Source organism: Arvicanthis niloticus, chromosome 6 (assembly GCF_011762505.2).
Source record: "Arvicanthis niloticus isolate mArvNil1 chromosome 6, mArvNil1.pat.X, whole genome shotgun sequence".
NCBI classification, from domain to species: Eukaryota; Metazoa; Chordata; class Mammalia; order Rodentia; family Muridae; genus Arvicanthis; species Arvicanthis niloticus.
In genome coordinates, this window is record NC_047663.1 from 100,110,125 (window position 1) to 100,137,542 (window position 27,418).

General features: G+C 49.0%; 1 protein-coding gene across 5 annotated transcripts in view; it reads left to right on the forward strand.

The window, feature by feature from the left end:
- Clec16a (C-type lectin domain containing 16A) overlaps positions 1-27,418 on the forward strand; it is a 196,981-nt gene that overhangs the window by 164,690 nt on the left and 4,873 nt on the right. For 3 of the 5 annotated variants that reach the window (XM_034505372.2, XM_034505370.2, XM_076937427.1), the window contains one exon: positions 18,570-18,728. In XM_034505372.2, the coding sequence (XP_034361263.1) occupies positions 18,570-18,728 (159 nt within the window). Of the gene's footprint in view, positions 1-18,569; positions 18,729-25,252; positions 25,377-27,418 lie in introns of all 5 variants that reach the window. The other 2 variants (XM_076937429.1, XM_076937428.1) reach the window with 1 other exon arrangement.

A 27,418-nucleotide genomic window follows, 5' to 3' on the forward strand; every position in this document is an offset into this window, starting at 1 on the left:
TAGAGGAAGATGGGAAGGAGACGGATGGGTGGATAGATGGATGGATGGATATATAAAGGAGGTGGGTAGGTGGGTGGATAAGTGAATAAGGAGGGGAGGAGCCAGCAAAGCTTTAATACTCTATTGTATGTTCCCTTGTATGTGTCAGGCATTGTTCGCTGGGGACTCAGTTCCTTTAGATCACGGAGGCGCCGAACTGCCTGTCATAATCGGTGCCCTGAGGTGCTGTTCCAAGAGCTGGAATAATAGTCAGGAAAGCACTGTTATCTAGAGTTCAGATTCAAAAAGGCTTCTCTAAGGAGAAGGAACAAATCCAGGCAACATGTGTCCCAGACAAGGAAGGTGTGGCACACAGGCTGCCTAGATCCCCAGCAGTGAGATGCTCACTGCTTATGCTAGATCCCAACTCCTAGAGTGTAGGATCCTAGACTGTGGTGCTTCACAGCTGTTTGAACTGGCCAGAGAACTCCCTTTGCCACCATTGATGTGGCCAGAGAAGCTGGCCTGAGGTGATTGTCAGTCTTCCCCTTCATCCAAGAGAGTGTCGGCACCTGGGATGTTGTTCTGTGTTGAATCCTGTTGGGAGGAGTGTTCCTGGGCTGGACTAGAAAAAAACTATACAGAAAAAACGATACAGGCTATGCTATGTACAAGAAAGTAGGCAGCAAAGTATGTTATGAGGGTGAGAAGGGCACGTGTGCTTCCTCAGAAAGATAGGGTTCAGTGCCCTTCGTCCTTAGTATAGGTCACATCGACAGTGTGTGAGGTAAAGCCCCTAGGTGGACTGCAGTGGAGAACACTGTATCAGTTGGATATAGTGGCATGCCCTGGTTATTCCAGAACTCAGGAGGGAAGGTAGAAATGCCAAGAACTTAAAGCTAACCTGGGCTACATAGCACATCCCTTTTTCTGAAAAACATTGTGTTAAAACTACCACTATAACTAACTGGGCTGTCCCGGAGTTAGCATCAGGCAGCACACAAGCAGTGGATTACCTCATCAGTGTCCACTTAGGCCGCACTTTCCTTAAAGACATCCAGATGGGAAAAAATAACTTGGAACCTGCTGTACATTCCAGAACAATCTGGAAACCCTAATGCAATCCAGACTCACCTGGCACTCTTCCTCTTCTAAATTTACCTTTTCCCATTTCTTTTTGACTCTGAAGAAAAATCCTCTGTTCTTACTGGTAAAGGGGCCTCCTGTTCCCTTTTCTTTCCTGTAAGTCATGGTAAGCTTGTATTTCATACCTTTCCAGAAGTCAGTTGGTTGTGGTCTAACCTCAGAAGCATGGCTTCTGGGAATGGCATTAGCTCCACTTCTGTGAGCTTTAGTGAGACTTCAGAAGGATGCCCAAAGCTCGTGCTGTGGGTGTAGGACACAAGACAGCAGCTGTGGGACCTGCTTACTGCTCTGGAAGCAACTTCAGGTACCAAGAGACAGAATGCCAGCTGCTCTGTCCAGTTCACACCAGTGGCTTTTAAAAGATGGCCCCAATGCCATGGGGGCAGTTAAGGCTGGGTGTATGGTAGAGGCCAAGTCTCAGAGCCTGCAGGGCACTGTACCATGTTCCAGTGACTGTTTTCTGCGAGGTCCCTGCGTCTAGCTGCTATGCTCATCTGCACAGTGAAGTAGGACACGAATAGCTTCACAGGGGTAGGCTTCTCTAGTGCTTTCAGGGGATTCAGCCCATCGTGGGAGAAGGGCAGCTCACCACACTGAGTTCAGGAAATAGAGAGGGACCATGTGTGGGCCAGCAAGACCACTTACTGAGTAACAGCACCTGCCACCAAATGACAATCTGAGTTGAGGTAGGAGAATACTGACCCTTCCCCCTTGCTGTGGCACGTGCGTGTGCACACAAATATACAAATATAAGTTTACAGTGAGACAGAGGGTACCTGTACTATGGACTTCCCCTGTCTTTTCCATCTGTCCTCTCAACCTATGGGATAGTGAATGCCCTATTACCTAATTGTCTCATAAATGTTATCACAGACACTCCCAGAGTATATCTTAATAATCTCTTAGGGACTTCTCATCCCAGTCGAGATGAACCATCACATGAACATTAAGTCTCAAAGATCCAGCTCCTGTCCAGTGTCAGCGTCAGTGATAAGCCTAGACCCCATATCTGTTTGTCCTTGTTGTGGCACAGCGTTCTGGATATAGACAGCAAAGCTGTTCACCTTGAGGTCACAGGATGCTGGTCACGAGAGCTGGGGAAGAGGAACAGAGATGGGCTCTACCCATCGAAAGCACATCTCACTTCCTCTGTCCCCTTCTCATCCACTGTAGCCCAGTCAGTTGTCAGATCACTAGTGGATTAATCCAATATGGAGTTAGAACCCCATTATCTTGTCCCCTATGGAGGCCTGCCTCTGACCATTGCTGCACTGCAGACCAAGCCATCCATATACAAGTCTGTGGAGATACTTGGACTCCGCTGCAGTGCTGACTCCTCCCTGAGGGTGGCCATGAAAACACATTTGCCTCCCAGGATACAGAGCAAAGAGCTGGCAACCACCCCAGTGTAACTAGCAATGGGCCTCTGTGCTCTCCACGTCTGACAGGTGATGTGCCCTGCACATAGGCCCCCAGGAGTTCCAGAAGGAGCCTCTGCTGCTTGCAGGAGGCAGGATGTGCTTCTGTCCAAAGAAGTGCTTTGGCGATTATTTATTAATTGAGAAAGGGAAGAAAAAAAAATAATAGGGTTTCCTGGAAAGGGATAAAAGTTCAATATGATAAACTCCCGAAAAGCAATCAAAGGCCAGAGAGGGCAGAAAAATAAAGGACAGAGAGAGTCAGAGAGATGATGAATCAGAGTGGGGCACCTTAGCTGTCAGGGAAGGGGCTGTATTTCATAGCCTCTGGGGTGCGGGGCAGTACTGCTGAGCTGCCCATGGGAGCATGCCAGGGCTGTAGCTTGCCCCACAGGGGTCACCAAGCCCTGTTGACACAAATGGAACAGATGGACCAGTCAGCACTTTCATGTGACTACAGGCACCATCGCCTTAATTTTTGTGCTTTAATGAGTGAACATAGAAAATTACATATAAAACTGCAGCTACTGGCAGCTCACTCCCAAGCACCCGATGCTCATTACAAGAGAGGGCTGCAAACACTGCAGGTCACTTTCCATCCCTTCCTTCTCTAGGCTTTATTTTTCTCTTTAAACCACCCCCACCCCATGTGTATCTGTCTGTGTGTCTGTCTCTGTGTCTCTATGTGTAGGTTGCCCACGAGGCTCTTAAAAATATTAACAGTCTGGTGAGATGGCTTAGTGGGTAAAAAGCTGTGCAACGAGGAGGACTTGAGTTCAGATCCCAGCACCTGTGTGAAAAGCTGGCCTAGTTTCACACATGTCTTTGCATACAACCTAAGTGTTGGAGACAGCAGGAGGTGTGTGTGGACAAGCTCACTAGAATTCACTGGCCAGCCACCTAGCCAGTCCATAACTGCCAGGCTCAGTAAGCAATCCTATTTCAAAAAATAAGGCAAGAGCCAGGCAGTGGTGGTGTAGGCCTTAGTCCCAGCCTTCAGGAGGCAAAAGCATGTGGATCTATGAGTTCAAGGCTAGCCTGGTCTACAGAACAAATTCTAGGACAACCAGGGCCACACAGAGAAACCCCATCTTAAAAAGCCAAACAAACAAGCAAAAAAAAAAAAAAAAAAAAAACCTAACAACAAAAAACATAAGACAAAGAATGAAAGTCAACCTCCGGCCTACATACATGCATACATACAAACAACACACAATTACACATATTCTAACTCTATACATAAGCACTCACTCATACCCAGATTAATACATTACAAAATACACTGCAGGCTTCTCTGATCTCCCCAGTTGCTCTACCCCTCAGCACCCCTCTTTCCTAGTTTCACTGACCTTTTTCCAGACCCTTCTCTATGCAGCCGCATTGTGTATGAGCACCCACAACCGGGCCATAAGTCTTTCTCCAAAGTTCTGAAATCTGAATAGCTCTGAAAACCAAAATATTTTTTTTCTAACTCATTTGGTGGCGAAACTGGCCCTGAACTGTTTCTGAGCTGTCAGTGGAGTTAGCGTGAGTACACATGCTTGTTTCCTATGGAACTTTAATGTTTGGTTTCAGATGACCAAAGCCCAGCTGTGGGTAAGACATAATTTGTGTGTACGTACTGCTTGGCTTTTTAATACCTAAAGATTGTGATTTCCAGACTCATCTGGCCGCAGAGACTCAGGATGAGGTGCTGTGGGTCTTAACTACATGCCGATCCTGATCTGCCTTGTACTCATACTTCTGTGGCACTTTCTATGGCTTGCTTTTCTCAGACCCTGCCATGAATTAGAAATCTGGGTTGTTATACATGTTGTGCGTTCCTTTTTGTGGCTGCATAGTATTCCACAGTGGATACTTGAGTCTTTTATCCAAGTGTCCAGTGGCTCCTGTCTTTCACTACCCAGGACCACACTGAGGACCAGTGAGAACACTGCTGTTGTGTGTGTACTCTCTAGATTCTTACCATGTAGCCTACAACTCTCTATGTAGATTAGACCAGGCTAGCCTTGAACTCAAAGAGGCATGTGCCACCACCCCTGCTGAAGCCCTTGCTTTACCAGTGCTTGATGTTCGTGTTATAAAGCCTTCTCCATCAGCTTCACCTCTAACAGCTGCAAGTAGGTAGGATGGCTCCTTGTGAGGGTTGGAAGAGAAACATGCTACAGGCTTCTCCTTGGCTTCTGAAGGTTGCTGGTGGTCCTTGGTGTCATTTGGCATCTGATGCAGCATATGACATTCTCTCCCTGTCTGCTGGTGGCACTGCTTTTCACTGCTATGACAGAATGTTAGACAGAATCACATTAAGAAGGAAGGTTCTGTCCTGACTTCAGATTTTAGGGGTCTCATTCCATAGCCACCTTCTTTCATTGCTTGCAGGCCTGTGGTAAGGCAAGAACATCATGGCAGAAGGGCATGGTGGAAGATAATTACCTCATGGCAGCTGCAAAGCAGAGAGAGCAAGGCAGAGACCAGGGACGAAGTGCTACTAGGACACACCCACAATGACCTACTTCTTAAGCTAGGCTTCCCCTATTAATTTCTATCCAGTCCCTCCTAAAGCCATCCATCATGAATTCATCAATGCTCTCATCCTTTGAAAGGTCAAAGTTCTCACAGTCTAGTCACCTCCAAAGCCCACATCTGCACAGTGTTTTGGGGACTGTGCCTACTATACAGAAGTTCATCGGGGACATTTCAGATTAAAGCCATAATAGTGAATATCGCTGTCCAAATCTGTTTTTCTTTTCTTTTCTTCTTTTTTTGGAGGGTAGGGGTGGGGAGCAGGTTGAGACAGGGTTTCTCTGTATAGCCTTCTCTGTATAGCCCTATCTGTCCTGGAACTCACTTTGTAGACCAGGCTGGCCACCTCTGCCTCCTGAGTGCTACTGTTAAAAGTGTGTGCCACCACTGCCCTGCCAGGTCTCTACTTTTTATAAGACAATTATACTGGATCCAGACCCATCCTAATGATTTCATCTTAGCCAGCTCCATCTGTAGAGTGACCCTGTTTGCAAGCCAGATCCCACTCAGAGGCTTGTCTGGATCAGGCAATATATACCGAGTCTCCTTACTGATACCTGAGTGGTTTCTGCTCCTCAACAAATCACATCATAATGATCCATGCTTCTAGATACCCCACTAGAAGCCATTTCTTAGAGTTAAGTAGGTGCGCCTAACTTGGGCCTGGGTTCTCAAGCTCATCAGAGGTGTGACCAAGATGAGGCCCTTCACAAGTGCGTGCACGTTTGCCAGCCTGGGCCCTGGAGAGCCTTCTTTCTGCCACATTTTTATTTTCCTTGTCCTCCCTGCCAAGAAAGAAAGTCCACAGGTTAATAGCAAAATAGAAGCTGTAGATCAGAATGTCTGTGCAGAACATGTTCTCTTGAAGACATGGAGACAAATAGAAATCTCAGAAATACAGGGGCCCTTTGGATACCAGACATTAAATCCATCCATGCGATCTCACTCACAGGGCAGTGTGCCAGGACCAAGAGAAAGCATTTTCTGATTTAGTTGAGGCTAAAGAAGCCCATGTCAGACAAAAGCAGCTAGAAAAGCTTCCAGGCACTCTAGAGAGGCAGGGACTCTCCAGAGCCCCTGAGATACTGAAGAGCTGTTTAGAACAGGAGCTTTTAGGCTATATTCTAGGAGCTGGAATTGGAATGAACCTGGGAAGCTTAATCAAGGAGGACTTCAGAAATGGGGGCTCAAAGAAGCCTGTCAGAGAGCCAGGGGGTTCATACAACTGAAAACAAAGACCATGATAGGGTGCTCGAGTCCTCAGCCTAAAGATCAGTGTTGAGTCCTCAGCCTAAAGATAAGCTATAGACGCTTAGCACGGAGGTTTACAGAAAAGACCAGAGCCGGATGCAGGAGTGGACAAATCAAGCCCCTAAGCAGGGGAAACACACATCTCAGATGCAGTGCTGCAGTGAGAGCATCACCTGGTCATCTGGGTCAAACCTTGACTAGATAAAAGCCCAAGAAAAAGGAATACTGCTCACCACCCACCCTGCCAAGGAGGGGTCCAGGTCCAGGAGGGGCCTTGCTACCTGCAAAGGAAAGGTGCCCCCTTGTTCTATAGAGAGCTGTTAGGTTTGTTCTCACAGTTGCATCTTCAAGAAGAGTGGTCCAAATGAATCTTGGATGTTGCTAATGCTGGCCTGGGTCCCTGACATCTGTCATCTCCTTCCAAGTTGTCTAGTAACTGAGCCAAAGGCAACTAGTGGGCCCAGACTCCTTTCTTCCAACCAAAACACTTGTTTTCATGTGACATCCTGACATGACTTTCACTTAGACAGGGCTGGTGATCTATACCGTCACAATAACACTTCCAGGGCCATGCTGGCCTGGTGATGTAACATCTTCCCCATGACCTCCCTCTGCCATTGCTCCTTGTGGGGAAGGGGAGAATGTCCAGCCTGTCAATATTTGCACCACTAATCACCTGTGTTCAGGCACTGAGGTCAGGAGACAATTCCAAGAATCTAAGGCTCTAAAAATGTGGGGCTGACTGGAAAGGATTTCTAGAGAAAGGAGAGAGAGAGAGAGAGAGAGAGAGAGAGAGAGAGAGAGAGAGAGAGAGAGAGAGAAACTCAAATCTCCATTCCACCCCCTTCCCAGCCCCTGGGCATTGGACACTGCATCTTGGATTCTTGGGAAGAAATGAAGTCAGTGCACCCAGCTATGCAGGTCCCGGTTAATAATGAATGTGGAGGAAGGAGAGAGGATGTTCAATATTTAAACAGTGCAGATCGCTAGCTATTTTGCCAGTTACTGCCCTCCGCCTGCTTCCTGGATGGCTTCGGTAAAACTGAGCGCTAGTGCTACCCTAATTCCACTGCTAGCCCCTGCCACCTGCTTATTGAATAGGGAACAGTAGCTTTAAGGTGCTCCAGCCAGAAAAATTTCTGTTGCTTTTCATGAGAGGAGGAGGTGACGGCATGGAGCTGGGGTCTGTGGTGTACAGCCTGTGTGTTCAGGGTTCATGTCCAGGCTACCTGGATCCCTCACATCCTCCTCGTGGGGATGCCTCTGTGTAATCTGTGTTAGGCTTCAGTGGTCTGACTAGTGAGGAAGGCTTTACAGGGGAAAGTAGACTTGCCTTAAGAACCATTTCTTCAAGTCCACAAACTGGATATCTGCCTTCAAAGTTGCATGTAATGCAGAATTCTGTGAATCAATTCCTCTTTTCTTCTTGACACATGTTATATCAAAGGCAAAAGCATCCTTCTGGGGGGAGGAGAAAAAAAAAAACATTTGGCCCGAGACATAATAAAATCATGCTTAAGGATGCAACAAACTTGAAGTCTCTTAGTTAAAGGAAATCAATACTTTTATGATGAAATATTAATCATCCTTAAAAAATAAGTCAAAACTAGAGATGCACAAGAGCCAGAGTGATTTTAATGCCTCAGGCATTAGCTTGGCATTCGCGAGGAAGCACAGAGAGTAGAGCCCATTGGAGTCTCTCTGATAAGCCCTTCCCCAGCCTCATGAGCCACTTGTGGCTTTTCATCAGAAGCACACATAGCTCTCCATGACATGCCAAAGTTACTTCTAAGCATTTCCAAACTGCTGATTTGGGGAAATGAGAAATGAGAAGAAGAGGATCCTGTGGAGGTCTGCACACATGCACATGCTGTGAGCAGAGCTAGGAGAGCCTGCAGAGGTCTGCACACATGCACATGCTGTGAGCAGGGAAAGGGGAGAACTGCCTGTGTGCAGACCACACCACCTGTCCTCTCTCCTTTGAACCAACAGCGATTGTTCTCATAGAGTCCTCGTAGGAGGTATTAGACCATGTTTTGGAGACAGGTCAAACTGGTTGAATTTTGAGTTTTTATATTCATACAAGTGTCAGGCACACAGGAAAGTCCTGGTGTGGTGAAAGCCGTAGAGCTGGCATGATCTCGTGAGGCTGAGAACAAGAACTACATTTTCTTACTGGTGGCTTTGCTGTAATCCCTATGTCAAACTAGGCATGGAGTCCCCTCCTGTGAGCACCTGGGAATCAAAGGCAGGATCACTGTAAGTTTGAAGCTACCCTGTCTTAAAAAAAAAAAAAAAATCCATTAGCTTAGGAGAACTTTCAGGTCTCACTTTATTGACTGAAGCCTCCAGTCACATGGGTGACAAGTTGTGTGTGGTGTTGCATCCTCAAAAGATCCAGATCACTTCTCCCACCACACTCCTCACATTGAAGGCTAAGTTCTGCCTCACTAAGGCCAGCTTCCAGGTCAGCTGTCAAAATGCAACTGCCTGGACACATAGTCCCAATGCATGTGCTCTCAGGACAAGCGAGGCTTCTTCCGTCACATTACCTAGAAGCAGCCCAGGCCTGGGAACTCTCCCCTTCCCCTGTGTCTTATACACAAGCTCTGCTTGTCCCAGGACTTCTCCTTTGCACATGACAGATACTGACCATCTGGTTAGCCAAGTGTCATAGGGCTACAGGAACAGAAGCTGGCAGAGCCCCGCCCACTGAGCAGCAGCTGTAAGCTTCTGAAGCATGTTCTGGGCTGATGGCCATCTTGGCCTTTGTGTGACTCAGCACGCTCCCTGATCCCATCTAACGCCCACCATGCTGATAGCATCTTTGATTCTTTCTGTAGTAATGTGTAAGGCAACATTGCTGTCTGTCAATATGGCCTGACCCCAGTCAGTTAACACAAACAGGAAAGGCTTCAGTGACATAGCCATCCTGCTCTGGAGGACTGAGTCCTAGCAAACAAGTAAATGGAGAGGGATCCCAGGCCTATGGGTGTCTGTCCTGGGGGGGGGGGGCGATATTAAGTACATGTAATTATCATACATCGTTTGTAGAAATTAACAGTGAATTCCCTAACCTCTTTGAATATTTCCACCTTGTGGAATCCTCAGGGCTAGGTATCCACATTATGAGACCTACCCTACAATGCTGCCTTGCTTTTGGCCTGAGAGGATAGAGCAGGGCTGATGACAGACTTCTCAGCAAACCAGGTACTCCTGGCCTGCAACAGCTCTGGAGACATCCTTGTCAGGGGGCCTTCAGCTTGCCCACCTGCTCTGTCCTGGGTTGGGAATCCTCCCCCCATGCCTACAAATTCCCCCACGCTATCTAACAGCCTCCTTCTCCCTGCTCTTTCAGCCTTGTCCACTGCCTCAGAACACAGGCAGCCAAGATGGCCGCTGGTGAGCTTTCTATTGCCTTGGCTGAGAGACGGTTGTGGAACTCTGTGCTCTCTCATGTATACATGGTAATGCCATTTAAAGTGGGCAGGGACTGGGAGAGGCAAAAGCCCAGGCATCCTGGGGAGAAAGCCCAAGCCTTGGTGCCCTACAGTTTGAATAATCTACAGAGCGTCTCTCCAGAACTAGCTCCCTAGGTCCATGTGCCAGCCAGGCCTCCATAGCAGATGCTCCTCCAAGGCAGAGAGGAGCACCTGCACTCCTGATATCCACACAGCTCAGGGGCCTCCCAGTTGCAAAAGGGACACTTGGCCCTGAGGTGTCTCCCATGGGTGGTGGTCCACACAGCCAGACCCTCACCTGAACCAAAGGGCTAAGCCATATCAAAATGGCACAGGGAGAAAGCAGAAAACTGAAAAATCATTTTCTCTTCTCTGCAGGTTTTCACGTATAGCCCTTAATATCCAAGAGGATTTGTCCATGGATAAAGAGCTATAGGCTATCAGATTCTACAAGTTCCCAGATATTTTTGTATGTTATCCCTTTAAAACCAACCAGAAATAAAAGTCTTTAAATGTTTGGAGGCAGAGCCAGTCATCGAATCACCTGCGGCAAGGGTCAGAAAGCAGAGAATGGTGGCTGCTTTAGTGTCCCCTTCCTTTCATATACATATCTGCCACCTCCGCCATCCCTGATATAGGGCAGAAAGTGGCTTTTCCAGTAATGGGACACAGGGGGAAAATCAAAAAGTGATACTTGAGAGTGAAGCCCTTCAGATGATCCCAGAATTCATAGCTCTGAAATACTGCATCTTTAGACCTACTGTAGAGAGCCAGGAAGTGAGTGAGGGTCTGTGCACGGAACCACTGCCTGGGACTCAAGCCACAGGGTGCCCACATGTCAGGAGCCCCTCAATACTGTGTGGGTTTCTGAGGTTCTCTCACTGAGCATTGAGGTCCAAGCCTGGGCCTTGTTTATTTATTGTTGTTATGTTGTGGAAGGAGGAGTGTGGACCACATGTGTGTGTGTGTGCCCATACAAGCCAGAATGTTGGGCTCTCCTAGAGCTGGGAACACAGGGCATTGTGGGCCTCTTGACCTAGGTGCTGGCATCAAACTCAGTCCTGTGGAAGAACATTACTCCCTCTTAACCCCCTGAGCTTTCTGTCTATCTAACCTCTTGTTTTGTTTATTTATTTTAGCTTTTTATTTGTATTTTTATTTATTTATATATTTATTTTTATTTTTATTTGTTTGGCAGTAGATGACCGTGTGAATGTGAATGAGAGCACATACTCAGAGGCCAGAGGAGAGGCCAGTGGGTGTCCCACCATGTCACTACTGTATTTCCTTGAAACAGGCTTTCTCGCTGAGGCTGGAGCTGGGCTGTCCCCAGCAAGGGATCCTCCTGTCTCTGACCCCACAGCCATAGAGCACAGGGGTACATGTAGCCACATGCAGCTTTTTTATGTAGGTGCTAGGGGCTTTAACTCAGGTCCTCATGCTGTGACAATAGGCAGCAAGCATTCTTACATGTGAGCTATCTCCTTCATTCATTCATTCATTATTCATTCATTCATTCATTCATTCATTCATTTAATGTGTTTAGATATTTTCCTAAATGGTTGTCTATGTGCATGCCTGGTGCCTAAGTAGGCCAAAAGTGTCAGATCCTCTAGAACTAAAGTTACAGATATTTGTGAGCCAACCTGTGACTGCTGAAAAGCAAACCTAAGGTCCTCTGGAAGAGAAGCCAGCCAATGGTCTGTATCCATTCAGCCATCTCTGCAGCCCTACTGTGGGCTTTTTTAACAGTGTTGGTGGCATCACCTCTGCCTAAGGCGGCTTTCCTCACTGACTCCCTGTTTGGCTCCCACATTCGCCTTCGTCTTACTGAAGGCTAAGCTCCAGAGACATACTGGGTCAGACACATGAGTCAGAAAGTTCCATGTCACTCCAGACCTTGTCAGCAGCAGTACAGAGCCATAGCAGACTGAAGTATTAGGCTCTGTCATATCTTTACCCAGTTCACCAAGGGACCTGGCAGACTGCAGCAGAGGTGAAAGGGCAGAGACAAGCAAAGAGCCAGTGAGGGAGGAGCAAGGCCATGCACACTGGCTGCCTTGGGTTTGTGCAGGAGGTCACAAGACTGATTGTTTTTTTTTTTTTTTTTTTTTTTTTTTTTTACTGTTTCCCAGCATCTTAGTATGTGGTGAGAAAAATATGAACACTGTCTGGCTAGAAGCCTGAGCCGAGGCCTCGGAGTGAGTCTGCTAATGAAAGGCAAGCTTGGGAACCTGTGGCCCTTAGCTTCCCATTCATAGTGGAGGCCCTGACAGCTCTGTGCTTGCTCACCTGGAGCCTCATGGAGAGATGGTTGGCTTTAGGAAAAGCAGGTCTTAGAGCCTCTCCCTCCCTGAGGACTCTGGGGAACACCTCTGTCCCAGGCTGAGCTCTTAGCTGTGCTTCAAACTCACACATCACCCATCACGAGCTGTCGCAGGTACTTCCACGGGCTCAGGGTGGGCTGATGACAGCACTGCACGGTACAGGGCTTATGCAGAGACACAAGGCAAGCTGGCTTTGCCCTACCCCCTTAGGTAGGCCACGCCTTGTTTTTCAAAAAGAGCAGGAAGGCCAGGGCTGCTGTTCAGTGGGATGTACCAGCCTGGCATTCACAAAACCTTGCCTTCTGTCCACAGCACCACTTAAGCCTGTAATCACCTCGCCCAAGAGGTGGAGGCCGGAGGATCAGATTCAAGGTCATCCTGGGCTACCTAGCAAGTTAAAGGCCACCCTGGGAGAAATCCTGTTTCAAAAAAAGGGGGAGGGGAACAATTGTGGAAATGATTTCCACATTTTAAAACGTAAGACAGTGGGCAGTTTACATAAAAGTCCAGATAGCCACCTTCTTTAGAAGAACTTGAAGTGTACCCAGAGGGGCTGTTCTTACACTGCCCGTTCCAGCCCCTAATACCTCCAGGGCCCAGGGTGGCACACAGTATTTTCCTGACAGAACAGAAGGCTTTCTCAGCCTCCAGGTCTCTGTAGGGTCGGGGAAGCCTCTTAGCTCTTCCCATCCTTCTTCATTTGCTTTGCCCGCCAAACTTGTAAGGTATGTGACCTCTACCGTGAGAGCCACAAAAAAATCTGGAAAAAGCAGGAAAACCACTCTCTGGCACCACAGAACACTTCCTTTTTAACTCTTGTAGAAATCACAGTGTCACTGCTTAGAGAAGGAAGTTTGATGAAGGCCACCATGCGATGGCCTCTTGGCAAAATGAAGGAGACACTTTCTAAAGGCAAGCAGCTAAATCTTCCTTGCTGCTGTTTTCAGGGACGTGCTGGGAGAGGTTCAGGGGATTCAGACTCTCAGTGACTGGTGGGTCCCAAGAGCTCCACTAGGCTATGCTTTTCCCCTAAGCTGGAACTCCTGGGAAGCTCAAGATAAATGTCCTGTGTTGTGACAGAAGTCTTCCTGCTGTCACTTTGACTTGGCATGCACCCTGATGTTGGTCTAGTACCAGATGCTTTTGTTATAGGGCTTCAGGACTTGTCTCTATGGTGGTTTTCAAAGCGGAACTGTACAGATGCATGCTGGGAGCAACAATCCCCTAGAAGTCTGTGGCTAAGGATAGAGTTATTTCTGAAAGTGTACCCCTGGTGGTCTGCCAGGTGTAGCTCCATGTTACACAGAGTAGGAGCTCCTTGGAATGACCCCTGAGTTGACCTTCTGAGAGACCCCTGTGGTATCAATCCCCTTCATAGACTCAAGCCAGTTCCATAATTCCAAAAGGGCAAATACTTTTTAATCTGGAACACTTACATTTTAGTCAAATGCCCAAAAGGCACCAGTGGCCCCTGCTTTCTTGGAAGATTAGAAAAGCTTCAGCTCACACATGCCCAGGCCCCAGTGTCCCTATCTGCACAGTGTGCAGTCTCTCATGGCCCTCAGTATCAAGGTCTTAGTCCTCTTTTATAATCTCTGACTTCTAATTTGAACTCAGAAAGAAACTCAGTTCATCCACTGGATTCTACCAAAAACTCTGCTTACATCATAGAAGGAAGTTGAATTAATAATCAGAATCACTTGCCCCTCCCCTTTTCCTTCATCCCACCATATCCAGATCCCTATACCCCACCAGAACTACCAGCCCCATAGGCTCAGGGCAGTTTTCTTCCTACCAGAAGGTCAGAGCCAGCATATAAATGTAACCAGGGGATATGGCCCATACCCTGCATTAACAAGGCATTCCCCACAACAATATCAGATAAGATTAACTTCAACTACATAGAAAATGCTAGAAGGGAGGTTATGTTGCTCTCCAGTAAAAGCATCATGGATATAGGTAAGCAAGGGCTCCATGAGGTACCAGGGACCCACGCTCCTCTCCACTCAGTGTTCTTCCTTCCCTCATACACAGTTCCCCCTCTTAGTCCAGGATGACTGCTGGACTTCTGGCTATCACATCCGTGTTCCAGGAAGCATAATAGAGGATGTACCTACCCTCTTTCCTGTTGAAGAGGCTTCTTGGAAATCCCACATGCCACTTTGATGTCTGTCTCATCGCCACAACTCAGTTGCAAGGCCATGCCTAGTGGCCAGGTTCTGTCACTGCAAGTGGAGGGAGAAAATGAGTAATAGAAATAGCTAGCAATCTCAGAAACACGTCCAAAGGGTGCCAGCTGCTCAAGTAGTGAAAGTTGTTACCCACAGTACTAGGCATCTTTGCAGTCAGGTTTCTCATACACTGCCTGAGCAGGACAGACTGTGTGGGGTATAGGGGAAAACCTTTGCCCAAGCTGGCAGCCAGCACATAGGCCCTGAAGGGGCAGGAAGGGACTTATGCAGAAAGAAAGGGGCAAAAGGTAACTGCAGTCTGCAGGAATGGCCCAGCAAGTGCTGAGGACTGCAAGCCAGCCTGGGCTGCTGGAAGGACGCACTGAAAGCAGAGGCAAACAGAGACCAGGACTCATCCCAGGCCTCAAAGCCAGAGTGGATGGAACTTGGACTTGAACCTGGGAATCTGACTCCATGCCCAGTATTCCTTAAAATAGAAGGCTGACCTTTTGGTAGTAATTTTGTTCTTGACAGATTCCAGAAAGCTGTTCATTCATTCACATTCCCCAAATCATGGCAGAATGGAGTAGAGGAAGATAGGAAGGCTCCAGGCTGCTCGTGCACCTCAGAGATCCTGCAAAGCAAGGGGGTGTCTTGCTTGTTGGCATGGGTCCTCCTGCCTGGACCTGCTCTGGGAAAGTTTGTCCAGGTCCCAAGAACTCACAGGGAAGGAGCTTGGGAGACCAGAGTAGCTCATAGTGGGTGATACTTATGGGCCTGAGTGTGCCCAGCTCCCAAGAATCCTATCTCTCCTCTACCTTCTTCTTTCCTGGTTTGAAATAATGTTGAAATAATAATGGCCGGGGATATACAGTGCTTGTCAAGGATGTTCGGAACCCTGGGTTTAATCTCAACACCACATAAGCTGAGCATGGTGGTGCCACAGGTCTATAATCCACTACTCAGGGAAGTAGACGTAGGAGGTATTATTTCCAGCTGTTTTTAGTGAGGTCAAGGCCAGTCTGAGATACATCAGACCCTGTGTCAAAATAACGGTGATTCATGGTAAGGAGCTTAGAAAATTTGGACAAGCCCATGAAAGACAGCGAAAGGCTGTTCTAAAGCTGCCCATTCCTCTCAAAGGCTCAGCCCTGCAGACGTCTGCTCCGCCCCGGACAGGGAGGAGGGAGAACCTGGAATTTTCTCAGTAGGAGTATGTGGACGTACTTTTGCTAATATTTCCTCACTTGCCACCTCTCAAGCACTTCCCCAGACACTTAATCTTCCTTTCTGCTGGCATGTTTGTCAACTGGAGGCTTTCATCAACGGCTTGTGTCAGAATCCACTAGCTTTCCTCCAGCTCTAGAGATACCCCACTTCTTAACCATCCCCCGTGCTGCACCCTTTCATAAACATTTGCACCTCACATCTCCCCACCACCACTCCCAGTGGCTCCAGTTCCTACACACAGACTGGGTCCAAAGGCTTGCAAGTCTCCACAGCCTTTGGTACACATCTCAGAGCTGTTCTTGAGACAGACACAGGGCAAGCCAAGCTTGTCGTCAGCAGTGAAGACCCAACCCCCCCCCCCCCCCCGCCCTGGGAATCTGTGTGCCTGTTACCCATCCCATAATTTCTGGCTTGTCTATGTGTTTGAAGAACTTGCAGTCCTTGTGGGTTGACACAGACCCAGAAGGCCTCTGGCATCCCTGCTGTAGTTAGCTCATCCAGAACTGCCTTGCTGGGATGAAGCAAGAATTCTGAGGTCCAGGGCTCAGCCTTGCTGTTCACCTGCGGTTCTCTCCAGTGCCACCCAATCCCCCAGTATGGTAAGTTACTGTGGACAAGAGCTCCTCGAAACTGCAACATACAAAGAGGATGGAGAAGGAGGAGAGATTTAAGCAGCAGCATAGGAGGGAAATGCATGCTCAGCACCTCTACTCAGTTTACCCTGCAAAATATGACAGAGTTGGAACCAACAAGCCCATGACATGAGTTCAGTGCCCAAGGTCCTACATGATAGAAAGAAGGAGCCACCTCCTGCAAGTTGTTGTCTGACCTTTGTAGGCACACTCTAATTACATGTAAATTTTATTACTAGTCTAAGACTTGATGCTGACCCCAAAATTAATGAACTTCCTTTTGTCTTCTTTTCAAAAGAGCATCCTGGGTAGGGAACCCAGGCCAAACTACATATGCTAGGCAAGGGCTGTGCCACTAAGCTCCGCCCACCCAGCAAAGAATGTTAGTATCCTTGCTCATCCCTCATGAACTGCAGTCTACGTATGTTGCTGAGTCTTTAGAGACCCCAAGGGTCCCAGCTTTTCACTTAGCATTTTCATTCAGGAGCACACAAAGCTTAGTCGCAACACTCAGCTTGTTTGTGAGCGTGATAACTTGGCAGCTTGGGAAAAGCCACCTGACACTTTGATTTGTTACAGGGTAATTCATTTTTGAGGCAAGTAAACAGCTTATAAACCCAGGGGTTTACCACTGTACGTGATTAAGAAGTAAGCAGCAATAAAGTTCACTGCAAAGCTGTGGCTGATTGTCCCTGTGGAATTCTCCTGAGCAGTGTTGGGATCTGTCAGACATTCTCTGTGTTTCCTCTGCCTGCCTTTCCTGCCAGTCAATCAACCTCTCAGTGCAGCCTCATGGGGTCTGGAGCCTGGTGGTGCTGCCAATCCCTCTGTAGCAGCCATCTGAGGTACACAGAAGGTGAGGACAGCAAGCACTAACCACCAGGCCCCATCCACCTGCTGTTGCCATGACACATGTCACCTGCCCCTAAAGCCTGGCCCAGGGTATCCGTGAGCTTGGTCAGTTGATAACAGTAGTTATCCATGAACATTAGTATATAAATAGCGCCTCCTTGGCCAAGTGCAAGGTACCACTGAGTCTACAGGGAAGGGATGTGTAGAGCAGAGGAGGTCCTATCTATAGATTAAAAGAAGGAAGTGGGGAGGTGCAGGGACTTGCCTGGACTCCTCTCTGACCAGTAAACTTCCCGGGGCAAGAACCTGCCCTACCCTTTGTACTACATGGAGCCAAGCACACTGCCCCCATAGACAGTCAGAGCACCGCACTTTATGCTGTTTAAGAATAAATAAATTCCGCCCTTTGGGAGGGCAGAATGTAAGAGCTCAGAAGTATAGAGTGTGAGACGGGGTGCAGCTCCTGGGCCATCAGCAAGACTGAGCTTTGTCATAAAGAGGTACTTTGGGGGTTGGGGTTATTTGTTTTTGTTGTTTGTTTCTTTTTTAAGACAAAAATCTCACTATATAGACCAAACTGGCCTCAAATTCAGAGATCTGCCTCGTGAATGTTGAGTGTCGGGATTGATTAAAGGTGTGTACCAGCACACCCAATGTAAAGAACACTTTTTTAAAGTTAAGATTTACTTTTACTTTATTTATATGAGTCATTTTGCCTACATGACTGTGTACCACGTGTGGGCCTGGTACCTGCAGAGGCCAGAAGAGGACCTGAGATCTCCTAGAACTGGAGTTCAGGTGGGGTTCTGAGCTGTCATGTGAATCCTCTGCAAGAGCAACCAAGTGTTGAGTCATCTCTCCAATCAGCAAAGAGCACCTTTAACATGCACCCTGCCTGTGCTGGGGCCTGCTGGGAAGCCTTACGTCCCCCCACCCTCCCCATGGTTGAGGCCATGAGAGTGAACAACCAGAAACAGAGAGGCCACTTACCTGATGCTGAGAAGTAGGTTTCGCCATGCAGAGCTAAGGATCTCTAAGCCTTCGAGCTAGGCCCTTCCCTGTGTTGTGTGGCCACAAACCACAGAGCCGCCACATCTCTGAGTGACTCTGGGGTGGGCTGTTGGTGACGGTCAGTGAGCTCTTCAGCAGAGCCCTCATTACTCCTGAACCTGCCCTGCCAGGACTGCCAAGGTAGAAGGGGTTCTGGGAGGGGAGAAACGGGGCTCTCAGTTGCTGGTTTCTGTAATTCCTTTGTCTCAAAGCACATCCAGCCACTGTGATGATGGCTGCAACAGGCACCATAGCCTTGCCTTGGCCTGGCTACGGCAGCTGTTTCTGAAAACAGCTTCACACATGCATAGATTAGTCTCTGACCAGAGAGATCAGCTTGTTCTGGCAAACATGCCAAGGCTCACCCAGAGAAAAGACCAGTAGAGTTGACTTGACATTAAAGCCCCCATGCTGCCTCTGAGGCAAAAATTGGCCTCCCAATGTCTCCAACTCAGTATGGAAGTGGCCTTCCTTCTGCAAAGCCTACCAGCACTCCTGTAACTAATGGTGTTGCACTGTTGTCTTGCAGGCTTTGCTGTGGCCCAGTGCATAAACCAGCATAGCTCCCCATCTCTGTCGTCACCATCGCCACCGTTTGCCAGTGGGAGCCCCGGCGGCAGTGGGAGCACCAGTCACTGCGACTCAGGAGGCTCTTCCTCTGTACCCTCAGCAACCCAGAGCCCAGCAGGTATTGGCCGTGAGACATGAGGGACTTCGGGAGGCCCTTTGGGACCCTGTGACCCCTTGCCTCGGCTATGACCTCTGACCCACAGCTCCTCCTCATGGTGTCTGGAAGATACTGCCACTCAGTGGTGTTCTTTATGGTTGAGAAAGATGACATTGCCCACCAGCTGCATTAACGCTTATGTTGGCTGGTCTGCTCTGTTCTGCTATGACCGTAGTGCTCTAGGGAATGGCACCAGCCAAGCCAAGCCTAAGTGACATGTCATCACTCCTGTGTGTGTCACCTGGAGGGGTCTCTCAGGGATGATTGTATAAAGCCAAGGAAGAAGATTCATCCCTCCTAATTGGGCTCCAGCATACAAGTTTCCTCTTTCAGTGTTTGGTACTGTCTAGATGTCCCCAGGAACATGCCTACCACTCTAAGGGAGTTAATCAGAACAGAGAAAGGTCACCTCTTGCTGTCCCTTAACATACACCAGTTCAAAGGTCATACAAAGAGTCCATTAAGAGGAGTAAGACTGTAATGCCTCAGCCCACCTCCACCTGCCTTGTCCTGGGCTCTCATGAGCAGCTTGCACACATGTTTTGTCTGTTCTTCATTAAGTCCAAGGAATTGACTTCAGACTTGGTTCCTGATTAACATGGCCCCAATTGCAGCCCAAAGGGCAGGGATACAATAGGGGTAAGCCCAGTGTCCCCAGGCAGTACAGGGCTTCACTGCCCCATGATCTACAGGGTACCTGTGTCTCTAGCCTGTACCCTGTCTGTGCCCTTATCTGTGCCCCGCCCAGTATATCTCACAGGGCACCTATCCATGAAGAACCATGGGCAGAGACACACCAGGCAAAGGCCATGGTTCTATACCCACCCCAGGGACCAGTGTCTTCCTGGATATTGTACTTCCTTCCCTCATGCTTTCAGTTTCACCTTCCTTTCCTTCCCATGCCTGTGACTTAGGAGATGCTGGTCCACCTGTGCTACCCCACAAGGGACTTGTTCTCATCCCCTGTTGATGTCCCCCTCCAGCCCACCTCACTGAACCTCTCCCAGTACACTGTCAGATCCTCTCCCTGCCCCCAGGCCAGTAGGGAGTAAGTTGAAGGTTAGCTGCAGATTGAGGAGATGCAGAGGGATTGTGCTTCAAAGCCAAGCTCAGCCCCAGGGACCCTGTTCTTGGTCTGACCTTGCTCTAGGACAGGAGTGTGGGGTTATGTTCATGTGCTGTGTTCATGCTCTTGCTGACATGCACACTTCCGTATCTACATGTGAGCCCAACACTCGTGTTTGCCAGCACTCATAGGACAGATCTTTTCTACATAGTATAGACACCTCTCTTCCATTTTTAACGAGGCAGAGCCAACATCTAAGTGAGCAGGTAGCCACACACTTCTCTGCCTAAAACTAAAACCAAGAAAAGCCTTACAGTGTCCAAATAGAGCCTGTATAATGTGTGCTCACTATTTCTGCCTTGGCCTCCCTCAGCCCCCAATCCCTACCATTCCCAGCCCAGTGCCAACAACATGTCTTTGAATCTCACAAATCCAGGGGCCATTAGCCTGGCTGTCAGATGGCCAGGCCATTCCAGTGAATAAGTGATAGTCAAAATCTCTGAGGTGTCTGCCCCCTCTTACTGCATCCCGGCAGGCACACCGGCCCCATTTTTTATGTGACATGACAGTAAAAGCCTAAGCCTGGCTACCCATCCACCTCTGTCCACTCCACGATAGCTCACCTCTTTTAGAGAAGCTGACCTGGCCAAGAGCTATGCTTCATTCTCGGGGAGGGATCAGATGTTCCCAGACACAGCTGTCGGACCTGAGAAGAGACTCCTGGAGTTCTTGAGCATCCTCAGTGCTCCACTGTAGGTTATACCTTCGGCCCAGAGCCAAGTGCATGCGTTGTTCCTGCAGGTCTGGCCTAGCCAGACTATTCCTCCCACACCTATTCCCTATTGGGCTTTGCTAACGGACCACCAAAGATTCTGTGGGGGTTAGGGGGTCCCTCCACCACGTGTCAGAGTTTGACACTAGCTCTAAATGGTAGCCCAGTATTTAGGAATCAGAGAATAGCCTACTGGCCAGTTTTTATACCTGCCAAGGGCTACCACCATCAACTAGAGGTGCTGTCCTCAGACAGCCAGCTGGTAATCGGATGAGCCTGAGGAGCCAGTCCCCACATCATCCATGGTATCTGCCTGCTGCTCAGCCTGAACAGCATGCCTTGCCAAGAGTCCATTTGTCTTCAGAGTAGTTTTGAGGGCATGGTACTAACTCAGAGTATTGCTGACATTATGTTTACTGAACCTCCCAGAGGCCAGGGAGCTACTTGGTTCAGAAAGCAATTGCCAGGCTCCTGGGAGCCAGGAAAGCATGCTCCAGAGACTCAGAGACACCAGTGCCCACTACAAGGTCAAGTGTCTGTTCAGAAAAGTAATGATTGATGCCAGCAAGAGGCCAGTTTCCCACATCTGCTCCAAGTCATACTTAAAATCATACTCAAATTTATACAAGGGGCACATCACAAAAATACAGCTCTAGTAGTCTGATAGGGCAGTTCTGGGTCCCAATACCTGTCCATCAATTTCAAAACAGCCAAAATAGCAGATTGGAATATTCCAAAAAACAAAGAAACACTGGATGTCTGAAATGATGACCATATAAATAGAATACCAAACCCCACAGGTAACCAACACCTTACACCAGTCTAAAAGGTTTAAAGAGCTGGTAAAGACTCACACACTTTCCTGGCATTTCTTATGGCCTGGACACCCATGGTCAGTGTGGGCTCCTCCCTAGCCCACACATGGTCACCCTTGTGTATGCCCTGCATGACCTCCCAGTAGACACCCTCCTGGGGCTGGACACCTTGCCTGGGTGCATTACATAGACACCTTCTCCCTGAGGCCTTCCTTGCTCTCCTACATTGGAAAACGACGATTCTGACAGATCATGTGACTTATCTACCATGCTGCCATTAGCAGGTGGGAGAATCCAAATGTGAACCCTATCCTTGGTGACTCCACAGCCATGTTCTGCCTTCTAAAACAGCCCAGCAGAATATGGGACATGGTCCCTGAGTCTTTCTGGGTACCCCAGGGGTGTACCATGGACCCAGGTCAGAGTTTGAATCCTGACTGTGACAGTTGCCTTACAGTAGTCCTTCACTGTACACAGTTGCCTGTAGACCCAGCTCCAAAGCCATGGTCCCACTCACCAAGCCTGGGACTCACTTAGTCCAGGTAGCAGATGACTGGGCCTACAGGTCCCAACCAGAGGAACCCAAGACAGCCAGATTCTCTTCTGCTGCAGGGTTATCTCCAAACTAAGTGTGGAACAGGCTGAGGCTGGAGGGATTACTTGTGCATCTGCTTTGCCCCACTAATTGACCTTACACTTCCTGTCTGGGTCTGAAAGAGACCCGCATGTATCCCCAGGATGGGCACTCTCAGTTTCTTGTGCCCATCAGCTTCAGCCTGTGTGCCCAGGCATCAGTGGTGCAGGTTGCCCATCTTGGTTACGTAGCCTTGAGACCTGACCCAAGACATTTCTCTGCGAGATGGGCCCTTCACCGTCGTCTTTCTCCCTGGCTCTTCCTCACTGTACTGTCTTTTTCTAGGCAAATGGGTTTGTGCTGAGTTCCTACTGTGCACAGATATTAGGGACAGACACCAAGTGGCAGAACAGGTTCTCACAGATGAACAGGGGCAGACCAGGACCATTAGATGACCACAGAGGCATGTGTGCAGTTGGAACCCATAATGAGGGACGAGGCAGAGGCTCCACCAGCTGGCACAGACCAGCTGCAGAAAGCTCTTGTATTCCTAGAGACAAAACCCAAGGAGTAAATGCTGCAAGCCAGGAGCCCCTAAGGAACAGGCGTCTGAAGCTCACATAGGTCCTCCTGCGTCCACACCCCTATCTTGTTGGAAACAAGTAGAATCCTTTTCCCCCTCTCTGTAAAGCTTCCCTGCAAAACTCGCCCTTCGGAGTGCAGAAGGGAGGCAGTCTGTCTTTACGAAACAGCTCCTATGCCTCATGGCCAAGACCTCTGACCAGAAGTGGTTTTAGAGCTGTAGGCCTGGCACAGATTGGGACCACAGCCAAGAGGAAGGGTGCCCTTAATAGTCACTTAGTGTGCTGCACCAACAGTGTGTGCTGTATCCCCCTTCTGCCATGCAAAACTATGCATATTCCAAGCGGCTTTTTAACAAGGGCTCAAATGGGAGCTCACAGACACCCCAGACTAAGAGAGAGCCCATACTGAATTCAAGACTGCCTCAGGGCCAGACAGTGAGTTTTGTGTTCCTGGACAGCCTTGGCCTGTCAAAGCTACACTAAAGGGACTTGCGGGGACTTGAGTGGCCTGCTCCAGCACCCAGTCACACTCAGTCTGTTTGCCCATTGCTCCTTGTTGTGTCTTACTTATTGTTTTGCGATTAGTCTCACTGTGTTGCTCAAACTGGCCCAAGTGATCCGCTTGCCTCCACCTCCAAGTTCTGAGACCTCGGCCCCTGCCGTGACACCCGGCTCCACTGCACTTCAACAAAAGTGCTTTTGGGTGGCCAGCCCCTCAGTGGAGAGCTGAACACCATGGGTTTCTTTATCTGTACCAGGAACCAAGTGACTCACTTGACTACCTCAACTAGATGGCAAGCCTCAGCTTGACCCCTGGTGAGAAAAGGCAGCAGGCTGGGTCAACACTTACTCTATTTTTCAGAAGTCGAAATCAAAAGCAGCAGCATGGTAAGGAGTCAGTGAGTTCCTTGTCAGAACAAAGTGTGGGCCCAGTGCCCTGTGCACTCTCACGGTGCTATGTGCACACATATACACATGCGTAGATGGCCACTCGGTGTCATACCCACTTGTATACACTTACACTCCATGGAGTTCTGTTTCTGAGACAGGTCTTACCATGTAAATCAGACTAGCCTGGACTGATGTTCCCGCCTCAGCCGTCAGAGCACTGAGATGACACTGGCCAGGATGCCTGTCTTTATGGAGTCCTGATGAGGAATTGTCCCTCAGATACTGGTCCAATGATGAACCTTAGCTCCTGGCATTCTGGCATCCACACGTGCCAGAGTGTTAGAGTTTCTTTGTGAGCCTTTGAGGCAGAAAACAGAAAGTGTTTATTGGAAATGATGCCAGAGAGAAGGTCAGGCTGCCCTCGCAAGTGTAAATGTCACCCTGTGCACTGCAGCTGCCATCCCAAGGGCTGACAGGAAAAAGAAAGGGCTGGCTTCTGGGGCCCAGGGTTGAGAGCCTTCCTGCCCTCCCTCCCCAGGCTCCCTTCCTCCCTCAGCCTCTCTAAGCTTCCGGCCTTGATTTTTACACTTAGGTTTTTAATCACCTAGTCCGTAGACCTTTAAGGGCAGACACTTCAGGGATGCAGTATGGTCTTTTCTCTGATATTCTTTGTGTGTGTGTGTGTGTGTGTGTGTGTGTGTGTGTGTGTGTGTGTGTGTGTGTGTGTGTGTAAAATGCAGCCAACATAAGATGGACCAGTGTACCATCCTCAGCATGGTGTTTCCTCATGCTCCCACTGTGCTCACTCAGTGGTATTACTCTTTGCTCTCCTCGTGTAGTTTGTCTCTGAGACTATGACCCCAAGAACACCATGAGTCCTTCCTCTTGTTCCTGTTCCAGCTCGTGCATTCCCACCTAGCTACCAAGTGCCTAGTCTCCCCATCTCCTGCTCTGTGCCCTGGTCCTGGTTCCCCAGGTGGGACTTTCCAAGTCATCCCTCTCCCCCAGATACCACTGTGAGTCTAAGGCAGGTGTCATGTCCAGCATCCAGGGTTTACATAAAACTTGAAGCAGATCCCTCCATGTCACCCTCTCCAGGGTCAGAAATGCTTAGTTCACACTGGCCTGGCTCTGACCCTCTGACCACGCCCCTCCTTCCTGCAGGCATTTCCTCTGAGTTTCCCATCTTTCTGCGGGTCCCAGATAAAACTGAGAAGCAGTTTTGTTCTTTTGTCCCCTGGTTTTTCTGACAGACCAGAAGTTATCAGTGACCCAAATCTTTGCAACAGGATTGAACCTTCTCTGTTTCTAACCATATTAAGTTGCAAGAGTGAGGGATTAGAGCCATTTGCTTGCCTGGCATGCACAAGGTCTGAGTTCCATACCCAATACCACATAAAGCAAGTCTCGTGGTACATGCCTATAATCACGATGCTCAGGAGTTAGAGGTAGGAGGGTCAGAAGTTCAAGACTCTCCTTGGCTACATAGCAGAATTTGAGGCCGGCCTTGACTATGAGACCCTGTCTAAAGAAGACAGAAAGAAAAGTTACAGAAATGAGCAATCTTTTTCTTAGATCTCCTGACCTTGGCTTGTCTTGGGAGCAGCATGGACATGTCCTGTCTCCATGGTGGGCTGGCAGTCTGGGTGCCCACTGCAGCCATGTCTTCCTTTGTTCTGCTGATGCTGTGTCTGTCACTGCTGTGTCCTTTTCTTTTCCACCTCACCTTCACCGTTCCATTGTTACAGGCTTCCTATGATCTGTCGCTGTGTTTTCCCTCTAGTCAGGAGTGGCAGGAAAGGACGCCGGCGTGTGTTCAGCCTGTCGGAGGCCGACAGTCACGGCGGCCACTGGGTTTAGTGCTTCGACCAACAGCTGCCACGGCAACTCACGCACAATCAAATCAGGCAGGTCTCCTTCAGGAGCCCCCATGGGCCCACGATATTCCTGCCACATGTAACAGGGTTGGCATGAGCAGGGGGGGCAAGCTGGGCCTAGAGAGCACGCCATCCAGATCTCAGCTTCCTTTCCCTTTATGTCCTCTGTCCCAGCCAGTCCTCCTTGGCTTGTACAAGAGCATTGCCCTTGTCCAGCAATCAGCCTCAGGGTAGGGTAGCCCCCCTAGAGTCAGCCCTGAGCTGGAGGCCATGTCCCATGTGTCCACACAAATCAGTTCCATGCAGTCCCACTCACTACTGACTAGGAAGTTGAATGCTTGTAAAAAGTGGCCTAGGGTGTTCTTTCCCAGGCCTTGGCCAAAGCTAAGCAGCAAATGCAGCTAGCACCCAGGTCCAGTGTTTCTTCCTTGGTAGATGCCATCTTTCCAGTGCCCCCACCACTGTGAGCATCACGAGAAGAGGTGAGCCGACTCTCCCTGTAAGGGCCACTGCTGCTACCATCCTGGGACATTCCCTCATGTTTGCTGACATGTCTGTGTGCTGACAGTGTGTGTTAGCAGCAGCCCATCACTTGGCTTCCCATTGGCCAGCTGACCTTCGAGCTTTGCATCAGCTTGCTACACAGAGCCCTTCCTTCCCTTTTTCCCCACAGCACTTGCCTGCCATTCCAGCCTGTGTCTCACCAGTCCACATCATTTCTGGAAGCCATTACTTACTTTACAAAGACCAGTGAGGCCCTGCCCTGAAGCTGCAGATCACAGCTGAGGGGCTCAGCTTCCCAGTGCACTCACAGGCAGAAGCTGGAGACTCCTGGGAACACAAGCGTCCTGTGGCTCTCTCTCCTCCCCAGCTCATGCCCAAACCCCTCCTCTCCAAGTATGTAGCCTTTAGGTGCCAAAAGTCAGCAAGTCACCTTTGGTGCTCAAGCTCTAAGGACTTTCTGTGCCTCCCCTGGGAAACCTGCCCCACTCCCCACCCTGCTTTGTTAGGTAAATTTGCTGCCCATTTTCAGGAAGTAATTTTTAGTATAAACAGCAGTGGAAAGTGGGAGCAAGAGGGCATTCCTTTTTTCTATTAAAATAACTAGGGGTATTTTTTAAAGTAGAAAAAAATAGCTCTTTTAACAAAAAGTTGCTACTTTTCTAAAGGCAACCATTTGTGTGTGTGGCATTGTTGGCTGTTTTGATTTCTTGATGGATTTGATGGTGGGTTTGACCATGGTCTTCCTGCCTTCATGATTATTCTCATCTGCAAAAGCCCCACTAGAGAACCAGGAAAGAGGTAAGAACCCAGGAAGGCAGTGTTTCTGCTCCTCATCACCATGACAGGACAATTCCATTTGCAGCGAGAGTCATTTCCAAGCTGCCATAACACCTCGTGGAGACGTTCTCAGGTAGGCTCAGACCTGTTCCAAAACTTCCATAGAGGTCACTGAGCTGCTGAGTGCCACTTGGACATGGAGGGTTCACACAAGGTCACAAGCATCGGTTGCACACTGGAACAAGTCAGTAGGAAGCAGAGAAAGCAGTGGTGGTGGCGGCAGTGGCGGTGTGAGCACAGCAGTCCAGCTCAGCTCACACCTCTGTGTCTTTTTGCACCAGTTCTCACTGACCACAGCCCCCAAGCAAGGACAGGCCCAGAGCCACAGGGAGTGGCTTTCTCTAGACTGCTTGCTCTCTCCCTCCTCTTTGTAAAGACAGGACTACCGGGGAAAGGAGCTCGGTGGTAAACATTTGGCTAGCATTATGCCTGCAGCCCTGGGATCCATCCCCAGAAGTATAAAAAACAAAAATAAAGCTCTTAGAAGAAACTGACTGGCCCTTCCATCTTCCCAGAGTACAGAAGAAAGGAAGACAGCGAGCGCATGCTGGGCGAGTGGCATGCGCCCCGTGCACTTTCCTCCCCTGCAGCTCCTCTGCTCCGCCCCATTTCTCATGTTGCCTGCTTTTATTCTGTTCTTCCTTCTTCCATCCTTTGGCTCTATGTTTGGTTTGCTTTTCTGTTTTATTTTGGCTTAAATGAGAAAACAAAATGAAGTCAACCAGAATAAC